The sequence below is a fragment of the Schistocerca piceifrons genome, chromosome X, assembly GCF_021461385.2.
Source record: "Schistocerca piceifrons isolate TAMUIC-IGC-003096 chromosome X, iqSchPice1.1, whole genome shotgun sequence".
Taxonomy (NCBI): Eukaryota; Metazoa; Arthropoda; class Insecta; order Orthoptera; family Acrididae; genus Schistocerca; species Schistocerca piceifrons.
In genome coordinates, this window is record NC_060149.1 from 650659344 (window position 1) to 650671418 (window position 12075).

General features: G+C 39.7%; 1 protein-coding gene across 1 annotated transcript in view; it reads left to right on the forward strand.

Moving 5' to 3' along the window:
* The first annotated feature begins 8424 nt into the window (after positions 1-8424).
* Positions 8425-12075, forward strand: part of LOC124722572 (E3 ubiquitin-protein ligase RNF220-like) — a 685014-nt gene continuing 681363 nt past the window's right edge. Inside the window, exons 1-3 of the mRNA XM_047247711.1 lie at positions 8425-8568; positions 9369-9482; positions 10078-10549. Of these exons, the coding sequence (XP_047103667.1) occupies positions 9369-9482; positions 10078-10549 (586 nt within the window). The 5' untranslated portion in view covers positions 8425-8568. The remainder of the gene's footprint in view (positions 8569-9368; positions 9483-10077; positions 10550-12075) is intronic.

The following is a 12075-nucleotide window of genomic DNA, read 5'->3' on the forward strand; positions in this document are numbered from 1 at the left end:
ATGACCTCAGATGTTAAGTCGCATAGTGCTCAGAGCCATTTGAACCATTTGAACCAAAAACAGTTCCGTTAGTGTACGAGTACAGCAGTAATAGTTCACTACTTGGACGCCGAAACTTTGATTAAAAGTATATGTGTAATGTTGCGTAACGATAGGAAGTGGAACTGAGGTGTACATCTACATCTGCATGTATACTCACCTAGTGGCGAAGGATAACTCTCTTTTCTCCGTTTAAACTCAGCTGGAGCGAGGGCAACTGAATGACTTAGATTAATTGGGAGAATTTTGAATAAAGGGTAGTGCAGCAGCAGAACATACTTCATACAAGACGTCTGTTTTTGATCCTTCTCGAATTTTGTGAGACGTCATCGGATGTCAGACCAGATTAAACAAGAATACACAAGGAATTCATCGAACATGGTAATGCTTTGATTAAGACACTGGACTTATAATCTGAAGGAACTGAGCCATCCCACCATCCTGACTAAATTTTGTGTGTTGTTAAACCGACCTTTCTTTTCACGGTAAGACTGTAGAAAAAGAATTGTACAATATTTATGTCTTCACACACACACCTGACATTAACAAGAAGCTATACAATAGTCTGGAATTCATTTACAACTTTTAATACAGAAAATACAACATTTTCAAACATGACAACATTAGCACTACTTGATGTACTAAAACTGAACAGCCATTCAAAATATTACACTAACCGAGTAATAATAACCACAATACAGAGTAGATAAAATAAACTGCCAAAACGTCTATTATGGTGAATGTGGCGGAAATTTAAAAGTGTCATTTAATGAGTATGTTGCAGTGTCTCGCGTGCAAAAGCCAAATAAATGGGCTGTAGCTGGCTACATACTTGAAACTACACATACTGCTGACGATATTTAAAAGAATTGTGGGTTCTACATGTGTAAAACTAGGTCCGCAAACTGAACATTGAAGAAAACTGAGATATTTTAGAGGTAACATTTCACAGCCACGGAAGTGAGAAGTGAACGATAAACAGTTCAGGCAAGAAGGGAAGAGAAACTTTTGAAACGTGGTGCTACAAAGAACGGTGAAGATTCGAAGTGTAGATGGAGTAATTCATGAAGAATTACTGAATCGTATTGAGAAGAAAAGAGCTCCATGGCACAACATGACTAAACGACGGGATAGATTGAGTGGACGCATTCTGTGACATCAAGAAATGATTAATTTGGTAATGGAGCGAACTGTGAGAGGTATAAGTTGTAGATACTGAATAAGGCTCGATTGCAATAAGCAGGTTTCAGTGAATTTAGGGTATAGTAGTAATGCAAATATGAAAAGAATTGCATAAGACAGAGTAGAAAACAATGTTGAACCTGTGTTTAGACTGATGACTACAACAATAGGCTTAATCACTGCCCCGTTTAGTGACGGTGGAGACAAATACCCAAAATAACCTAAATTTGAACGATCACATAGATAATGTTGTGGGTAGAGCCAACCCAAGACTGCGATTCATTGGCCGAACACTTGCAAGGTGCAACAAGTCTACTAAAGAGTCAGCTTACACCACGCTTGTGCGCCCAATTCTGGAGTACTGTTGTGCGGTGTGGGATCCGCATCAGGTGGGACTGACGGATGTCATCGAAAAAGTTCAAAGAAGAGCGGCTCGTTTCGTATTATCTCGAAGTAGGGGAGATAGAGCCACAGACGTGACACATGAATTGGTGTGGCAATCATTAAAACAAAGGCGTTTTTCGTTGCGACGGGATCTTCTCATGAAATTTCAATCATCAGTTTTCTCCTCCGATTGCGAAAAGATTCTTTTGGAACCCACCTACATAGGGAGAAATGATCATCACGATAAAATAAGAGAAATCAGGGCTCGCACAGAAAAATTTAAGTGCTCGTTTTTCCCGCGCGCCGTTCGAGAATCGAACGGTAGAGAGACAGCTTGAAGGTGGTTTATTGAACCTTCTGCCAGGCACCTTATTGTGAATAGCATAGTAATAACGTAGATGTAGATGTAGATACAATTGATCAGAAAAGCTTTCACGCGTGCCTTATCACCACGTCATTTTACAACTTGTAAATACATCCGAAACTGTCTTCTAAAGACCAGGGCTTCCAATGTGTGCCCACCTCTCTCAGGTGACGACAGAAACCTATTGACAGCCTCCCTCTCCTCACCTTTCTTTTATCTCTACTGCATGTTAGTGATGCGTGGATTTAATGCGAAAGCGAGGGGCAGGTTTTTTACGCCAATAAAATGAATATATACAGAAGATCTAATCAAATTTGCGACTGAATTGAAAACTTCGTGACAGACTGGGTGCTAAACGCTATCGTGGGTTGAGAGTCACCCGCAGACAAGAATTTTCGTGTTATACATAAATGACTTGCCGGAAAATATCAGTTCTGATCTCAGATTTTTCATCGATAATGCATTTACCTGCAAGAAATTATCATCCGATAAAATTGTAGTGATATGTAGTTACATCCTGACAAATATCAGCTTGTCAACTATCGCTTCCTGTGGGAAAATAAAAAGTTATGTACTCTGCGAAAAGCAAAATGTTTTAGCCTTAGTTTTCTCAATTAATGACTCACAACTGGAGGCAGTCGTGTCATACACTTCTGGTAACTACAGTTTGTTTACAAAGGATACTGATTAACAAAATCTTGTGTGGCTTGCACTAGAATGTGCCTAAGTGTATGGGAACCATTAAATATCGGAGTAACAGCGGATACAGAATATGTACAAAGAATGTTGGCACCAATGCTCGCAGTATTGTTTAAGTAGCGAGGAAGTGTAACAGAAATTCTGAAAAACAAACTTGGCTATCAAACGCTTCAAAAAAAGACGTCGTATATTACACTAAAAGCAAATTGAAAAATTGCTGGAACAGTCTTTGAGAGCGGAAACTATGATTATTCGTCATCCTCCATGGTAATTATGCCATTACATCCGCGAACATTAATTTTTTTTAGAAATTTAGGCTACTTAACAGTTCGCTCTTAGGTGTAAAAGCAGTCATGCTTACCATGCTCCGGCAGTGAATGTAGCGTGAAGAAATCTCTGTTGAGTAGAGGATGGATGGAAGGAAAGTTATCAAGTTTAGCGTCCGGTCGTCGCACCAGCTCGGGGTTAAGTAGGAAATCGATCGCAGCCGTCTTAGAGGCTCCATCACGACATTCGCTTGAAGTGAGTTAGGAAAACCGATGGCAACCTAAATCTGGATTGTCAGGAGGGGATCTGAAACCCGCTCCTTCCGATTTCAAGTCCAGACGCCGACATCCACGCGTGCCGTATCGCCGTTCTATTTTCCAGATGTGATATGAATGCATACTTAACTGTCACTTGAGGACTAGGACGTTCATGGTCCTCCCGTCTCTCCTATGCAAAGGAACAAAAACCAGCTGATTCCCTTTCTCCACACTATGTATAATTTCTTTCAAGTTAGCAGTCCGTGGTCGGTGGTTCTAGTGAATGATTGCAGAATCAATTTAGTATTCTAAACGATTACGGATCGCCACGTATTATATATATTCACCACGTCCTATGTGGCTAAGTTGACGTATGTGCCAGTTTACTTAAAGCCATAGTTATTGTTAAGTGGTCATGTTATTGTCAGTTATTTTGATTTCAAAACTATCCACTGCTGCTGAAAATGGTTCAAATGGCTCCGAGCACTATGGGCCTTAACATCTGAGGTCATCAGTCCCCTAGAACGTAGAACTACTTAAACCTAACTAACCTAAGGACAGCACACACATCCATGCCCGAGGCAGGATTCGAACCTGCGACCGTAGCAGCAGCGCGGTTCCGGACTGAGGGGCCGAGAATCGCTCGGCCACAACGGCCGGCTCTGCTACTGAAAGTCTTCTGAAGCAGAACTTAAAAAGTCGTTCATTTTCGTCGCCCTAACAGTCACTATCATGTTAAATATTAATAATTTGTTCTTTACAGGGATCTTTGTGGGTGAAATAATACAGTGCACATCGTAACATGCACGTTGGAATTGGTCGTTTCGACTTTCTGGATAATGTGACTCTGGGGCAAGAGAGTGGCAAACCACAAAACCGAAAGTTCACGATTTGACCCTCAGTGGGTCCTACGATTTTTTCTGTTTCTTGACGCTTCTGGCTATCATCTCTACATGTGAAAGATGCCAAGTTGCACCTTGGTACAGAGTCAAACTTCAACTGTAAGGTCCCGTATAGTTAGCTACGTAAGTCAGTTTGACGTTCGGAGGAAAGTAAGGGCAAGTTAATTCTTACAAGAACACTGCGAGGTACAGACCCATCTTCGACGTTAAGGTTCAAATGGCTCTGAGCACTATGGGACTTAACATCTGTGGTCATCAGTCCCTTAGAACTTAGAACTACTTAAACCTAACTAACCTAAGGACATCACACACATCCATGCCCGAGTCGACGTTAAGATAAACGGGTATAATGAAACCCAAACTCTCACATCAGTGGTCTCTGTTTCTAGCGAATTCTAAATGTTGCGTTTTCCGGGTTATTAACTGAGGAAATGTATATTGTAGGAAGATTGCTAACGTATTAGTGGTAATACTGTTTTCTATCACTGCAGTATCACAAGATGTGCTAGAAATACGCAAGTAAGTGCATCTTATCTGGTCCCCCGCCATGATATTCGTCCGTTTCTGACCTTTTGAGTAGATACTGAGTCGTGGATTGTGGAAGTAGCTTTTATTATCGTTTTTAGTTTTGTGGTCATCGAGAGATAAGGCTGGCCCCATACAGTCGTAAAAGTGTTTTCTTTCTATTAATTCGTCTTCATGTGAGATGAAGAGATGCTGTCCAGTATTTTGTCAGTCAAGTTAACAAGTCCAGAGTGAAAATAGATCTTTTCTAAGCTCCATGCTTTGATTTATACTCTACGGTTAATTCTTTTCCGATAATAACCATTTCACCTAAATATTGTCTTGTTCTTGATATATTAGTGAAATTTTCATTTTCAGAGACATTGTGGCATTTATTTTGTGATATTACTCATAGAAAGTTGTGTTCTGAAATTACCTTTTAATACCACGCCGAATTATCCGGTGGTCATCGTATTTGGCTACCAATAAACTTCCATACCTAAAGCTAATTGCATGAAAAAGAATTCATACACTTACAGCTGTGTTGAGTTGCAAAGTCGATGGACGTTTCATATGTAAGAAAGTATTTTCGATAACAACTAAAGAGTGGAAATGAAAAGGTCGTAAGTGATTTTTTTTTACAAAACGTGTTTCCGGTGCTGTTGTATTCTCTGTAGCCTGTTGCATGTCCCTAGACTCGTTCCAAGTGACAAATCATGGAGAAAATGTTGCAAATATTCATTGCTAGAGGACACATAGTTTTCTTGCAAGGCATAGCTTCCCTCTGGAGTTCCAAGTGCCATACGTCAAGGTCTCCTTTATTTAGCCTGGGTTGGTTTGAAGAGATAACACACAGGTTTTTGGTGACTGGGCACAGCTTTCTGAGCTGGGCAGAGATTTTGAAATTACGGAGGAACGTAGAAAGGTAAGCAGGGTATCTTTCGGCAAGATTCGCGCAAGGTCGTTGAGTTAACTAAAGCTATGAGCCAATTTCATGCAACTGCAATGCATACAACTGAATTCTCTGATTTGAAGGATACTACTGAAACATTGTTGTCAATACAGGAGTATCTGATTTCCAGAGACAATATGATCAAAGGACGTCATAGTTATCCATATGAAATAGCTATTAAATGTTCTTACTCTGAAACAGAAGAATGGGAAAATGTCATTGTATTCAAAAGAGGAAAAGCCACGGCAGTTTTATGCCATGCCGTACTTCATTTGTTATTAGCTGTTTATTAGCTGCTAAACAGAGCGATTCTAGGCGCTTCAGTCGGGAACCGCGCGACTGCTACGGTCGCAGGTTCGAATCCTGCCTCGGGCGTGGATGTCTGTGATGTCCTTAGGTTAGTTAGGTTTAAGTAGTTCTAAGTTCTAGGGGACTGATGGCCTCAGATGTTAAGTCCCATAGTGCTCAGAGCCATTTTGTTGTTGTTGTTGTTGTTGTTGTTGACGATGTTGCCATTTTTTCTCAGCAGAACAGGGGGCTTTACAGTAAACTCTGCAACATCTGACCTTCAGAATGGATCTGTGTAAGAAATAGAAGTCAATACTGAAAGATATTTTCCTAGGATTTAATTTTGTTATTCTCTTGTAAAAAATGTGAAAGAAATGAGGACTGACTTTTGTTGACTACAGTTTTACTAGTTAAAATCTTATTGCTGTATTTTTCTACGTTTATTATCACGAATAACACGTAGTGTCTCTATATTAATGCCACTTGAAACAAAGAGTTTCTTACTGACACTTAGGACCAATCAGTTTCCTAGTATGGCACTTAGGACGTTCTTAATTTTTTTTTATTTTCTAATTTGTCTCACTATTTTTTTGCAGTGATGTGACGCGGAGCATTCTTCTGTGGTATCAGAAGGTTCAGCATTATGAATACAAATAAGTGCTGTACATAAAGAGATACGTTGTATTTTTTTTCTTCTGACAAATGTAAGCTTTGACACTTAGCAAGTTTTCCATTTTCATTCTTCAACTGTTACAATATCCAGTTATATGTATGCAGTACACCAGCGTGGTGTACAGACTGACAAGTACCTTATGATATACATAAATATTAGCTTCTGCACTTCACGAAACATGAAATAGAGCGCTCTTTGTTCGGTTTAAGAATCACGATTGGAGTCAAGTGAAATAGAATTGAGAATAGAAACATGTTGAAAGATAACCTGGAACAATCATACAGCCTCATTTACACTTAGAAAACCCACAGACGGATTTTAAGCTCCACAGTAACACTGTTCTATAGAGGATGTAGATAATATCAGACTAATAATAGCTCGCACTGATGCTTACCGAGTGTTACTTCCCCCTTGCGAATGCATGGATGGAAGGGGAAGAAACTGTAATACATGCTACAACAAAAAGTACCCTCTGTCAAGCACCTCTTTCAGCCTTTCACGGTATTGATGCACATGTTGAGGAAATATTTTTTTCTGGTCAAGACCAAAGTTCGGTTTTTGCAAGTAATGCGGAAAGTCTGCTACCAGAGGAATGAAGCGTAAACAGTACGAATTTTACTGTTTGTGGCCCTTGAATTCATCGTTGCCTATTATTGGCCGTCTCACCAAACGCATTTCGACACCAAGCATGGTTTAGGACATTTACGTTTACCCAGGACATATCGTATGATCTGTCGTAAATAAATAACCTCACAGACCTCCATCACTCATAACTCAAGCTTAATATTGTAGCTATGGAACCTCATTTGCAGCTTAAGATAGGCCAAAAAGTTAATTGACCGTAGTTGAGAATCAGTTTTTCACTATCGATACATAGGTAGGCCTACCAGTCTTACAAGTTAGTTCGCGGCTAGCTCAATCTGCCACGATGTAATTGGCTGCTGACAACTCGCAACGTGAGGGGAAGACCGCTAAATCACCTCATATGATTGTTGCTTCGTCAACGCCAAAGCCGATATCCTACCTCATTCTTGTCCAGGTGAAAAAGTGGCCACTTCTTAATTACAGAACTGTCGACTGAATAATGAACGCTAACTTTCCTTCCAAATCCTGAGAAGCCTCTTGAGTCCACAATTTAATTCCGAACTAGAGGCTGAATTCTTAAACACGCTTTATCCACTCGCGATGTTTATTTGTCAGTTAAATTCACGAAAAATGCCGTTGTGCAACGTGAATTTTACGTAAGGCTGTTTGTTCCATCTCCTACACCGTAGCTGACAAGGTGCTAGAAACGTTCAATACCTATCACAAACCTATCATATTGAAAGGTAGACAAATAAGAGAAACTGTACTACATGCAGACGTAAAAGAAACAATAATTTCTCATTACCACTTGAGCATTAGTAGAGAGCTTTAAGAGACTTAAATTGAGCTATTTCTGAGTATTATGTGACAGACGGCTCGTTGTTTTCTACACACCATCGCTCGGTAAGTACTGCACAGATAAAAAAATTCAAACATCAGGTGGATGTATTCAGATGTTGATTAATAGCAACTTTCATTAGCGACATGCTCGAAGAAGTTACGTATTTCGACGTGAAGACCACATTTTTATATCATTTACATGTTTGGAAAGAAATCGCCTGAAAATTAACGTATGTTAAATGACGAGTGACATGAAAATAAATATAAATGTGTTCCCGTATCGCACTAACTGGTAGTATCGTTAAAAACTGTGTGCGTTCTCAACTATAAAGCAGACGTGAAGCATACTGATACGAATTTCCCGCCAGCAGTCGTTTACAAGCGCTAGCCGCCATCTTTGTTTCCTCCCGCCAACCGACGGCGATCGTATTTTGTCACCTACCCGGCATGCACCGCGGGACAACATGAGCGAGTAGGTACGTGTTTATGGAGCTCAGTCGGGGTTTGGTGGATACAGGGAAACGATACGGCGTATAGTACGCTGATCGAGTTATCCAATAGATGTGGAGTTGTTGTTATTGCTGTGTTTATTTTCGTTGTCTTATGCTTTAGTCCATATAAAGCTCTGTAAGGTAAACGATCTGCCGTTCTTCGCTTGTATTTTTTTTCATTTTTGAGTGTTCCAGTTTTTGAAACAAAATGTATTGTTTCGAGAAGTATTTACGTTGCGTCTTTGTGCAGTGACAATACTCTGCTTTAATGCAGAGGTAGATTTGGGATACAAGTATATATTAATGAAAGCGTTATGTGTGTGTTTTTAAATGTCGTATCAGCGTCGTCCTTTGTTTACATTTGTCTGAGTGTAGTTTTATAGTAGCATGCGTATGATAATGTGCTGTTTTGTTGAATTTGGTTTTGACAAAAATAATTCGGTGTTACATGCTGATTCGTGATGAGATGTGAGAAGTTTAATGAAAGATTTTCTGTTATATTAAATGCCAAAGGAAGGTAAACTATGAGGAGCCGGCAGTGTTCCATGTAAACTACAGTGAACTGTTCATCTTGTTTTAAGCTCTTTCGTAATTACTTGTATCGCACAGCTTGTAAACAAATCATGATTCGAACCTGTGATCAGTTTTTACTAATTGAGAGGTACATTTATAACTGACAACTGAGTATTTATTGTACAGAGTGATACAAAGGGCACACTGTTTTGGTGGAGTTTTCGGTGAATTTTTGTTTACTTTTTGGTTTATTTTTTTTTTTAAATTGTATCTATGAGACACGGACCTGATCTGCGTTTCATAACGTCTATTGTGGTTCAGTACCGATAGTGAAATGCACATTTTAAAGGAAATATTATATACAGTTTACATAATGCTGTATGAAATTCCAACGTAAATTTCTAATAATAATTCTTGTCTGTTCACAGATGGAAAATTCTGCATATGTACCAAATCACCTTCCACCACCTGCTCTTGTCGTCTTCTCTCAGGCTGGAGGGCTTCCAGAGGCTCTGAGAATGCAGAGGCCCTTTAATCCCCAGGTCTGTCTATTTTGAATAGTTTGTGTTTTGTGATGAACTAAATTTGTATCATATTTTAATACTTAAAGTGTAAAATGTTTCTTCTCTTATATAGTGTGTGTTGCTGTTTTTTTTTTTTTTTTTTTTAATTTAGATATTGCTGAGTAAATGGTGTGTGTGTGTGTGTGTGTGTGTGTGTGTGTGTGTGTGTGTGTGTAATTATTTTTGACTGTGCAGCCCTCATTAATGGTTTTGGAAAAAAAATTACAGTTACTTTCTTTTGTGTTTTGACACTGTGCAGTTCAGACTTTTCAATTATGCGTCTAGTGGATTCATTTAATATTTTTAAGAATACATGTAAACTGGGACTGTGCATTAGAAAACTCTGTTTGGAACTTACTTCTAACATGATTTTTTGTTTTTATGATTTTGTTTTCAGTGCTTGCAGTGACTTATATGTTTGAAGTGTTTACTTTGTGTGTGGGGGGGGAGGGGAGAATGAGTGTACCCATACATAAAGATTAGTCTTGTGTGCTACATAATATTTTTTATGTACATTATCAGTGTTTGTCTACCTAGAACCTCTGTTTAACAAAACTGACATCCCATTGTGCAGGTCCCAGAAGCAAAAGACCTGCACGTCCCTTTTGGCAGTGCTACTGTTGCCGGTTTTGGCCTGCGGCACGTTGATAGCTACCCAGGGCTGCCAGCTCACTTGCTTCATCACCTGCAACCACAGTTTGTGCACCCAGCCCTGGATCCCAGGCTTCCATTTGGCTCTGCAGGAGCTGGTGCCTTCCGTCCTCTGGGGCGAGGGCACCCAGGTGCTGGTGATATGGAGACTGGGGGGCTGTCTGCTTTTGCACCTCCAGCTCCTACACTGTCTAGTTCTGGTAACCGAAGTGAGGGCCTGGCGGGCTCTGTCTCACCAAACAGTACACCGCCTCTGCAGCCCCGTGTAAAGGAGGAGGGTTCGGACACACCACTGTCAGAAGACAGAGACCGTGATGGCACACTCACTCCTGGATCCTTATCGGAAGGCAATGTTGCAGACCGGCTTACACCAGAGGAGGGACGTGGCTATAGACGTAAGTGCCTTTATTGGTGTCTGTTATTTTAGATCTATCCACTGGAGGTCTTTGCAGTGCAAAGCATCTTTTTTGGTATGTGTGCAAGTTGATTTAGTGCTCCTTTTTAAAAAGTAGTATGAGCTTTGATGGGCAGTTCTGATAATATTTCTTTGCAGTGAGCTGCTATGTAGTTTTGACATTTAAGAGTCCAATATGTGAAGTGTGTAATCTGGGTCTCACTTTTATAGTGTGTTTTTGGTTTGCTCTTTCCTTTTAGCTCCTCTTTTATTTAGCATTCTTTTGGGAAGAAAATTGTCTGCATGCTCTTAGCACTGGCTGTGTAAATTATATTTATAGTTAGATGTAGCCGATAAACTGGTCCAGTTTCTTTCCTGTAAGAATTAGGTGGTGCTGAATTGTCTCTATTCTCAATTTTGTGTCTTTTATATTTAAGTTTGAAGTCTAACTGATATTTTCCCATCAATAATATGTGAAAAAATGTCTCGATAGACTTTTCAAATGGCGCAGATCTGCAGAAGCTTCAGTGTGGAAGAATTGATGAACACATACAGTTAGCAGATAATTGGAGTTTCTAAATTTGTTCACTATGCTATTGCAGTTACTGGCTGAATCCTCATTGTTGTTAACAGAGGGTATTTTTTCAGCCTCCTATTTCCAAGATTACAGTGATAAAAATTACTTTTATGTATTGTGATTTTGCTAGAGCTTAATAATTCCTCATGCTTGCCATCTATCAAGTTTACCAAATCAAATATAGAAATAAAATAACTGTTTTTAATGAAAGCATTTGAGATGTATTGGAGGATTGCACACTTTAACATTTTGACAGCCTACTAAAATTTAAAATGTATTTTCTCAGATCTTCTCCTCTGTACTGGGAGAGACCTCTAGTGGATACTTTGTGTATTTATATTTGTGTGTGTGTGTGTGTGTGTGTGTGTGTGTGTGTGTGTGTGTGTGTGCGCGTGCGTGCGTGCGTGGAGATAAAATTTGTTATGTTAATGATGAATTTCCCTAGATATGCAGTTTGCATCCAAAGTAATTTTGGCGCTAGGTGCTGAAAATAATCGATTCAGTTGCAGTAGTGGTACAAGTATGACTCACCGCCTACATCGTTCGCGGAGTTAAAAAAGTTTGAGCCAGTTCATATTGGGGCAGATTGATAAATTTACAGCCCGGATGGAGTGCCTGAGTTTGTGTGGTACGTCTCACAGAGCACATACTCTTTATGTGAGCAGCAGGGCAAATCTATCACCTGCGTGGTGTGACTTGAAGCCACCCTGTGCAACGGCGTCGCTTTTTAACAATGTTCGTATGGAATTGCTGTTAGTTTTGAGTTAACCCTCGGAGGCTTACTGGTTTGAGGTTACGCGTCAGTTTTCAGTGTACCGAAATTTTAAAGATTGCGAGAGCAACTAAAGAGTAGCACGAGAGATGCCGAGGCTAGAGAAGGATTTTGACAAGTAACTTTCTTACTTTTCATATATTAAAATTAAAGTAAAAATTTAGCGTGTTTGAAAGTG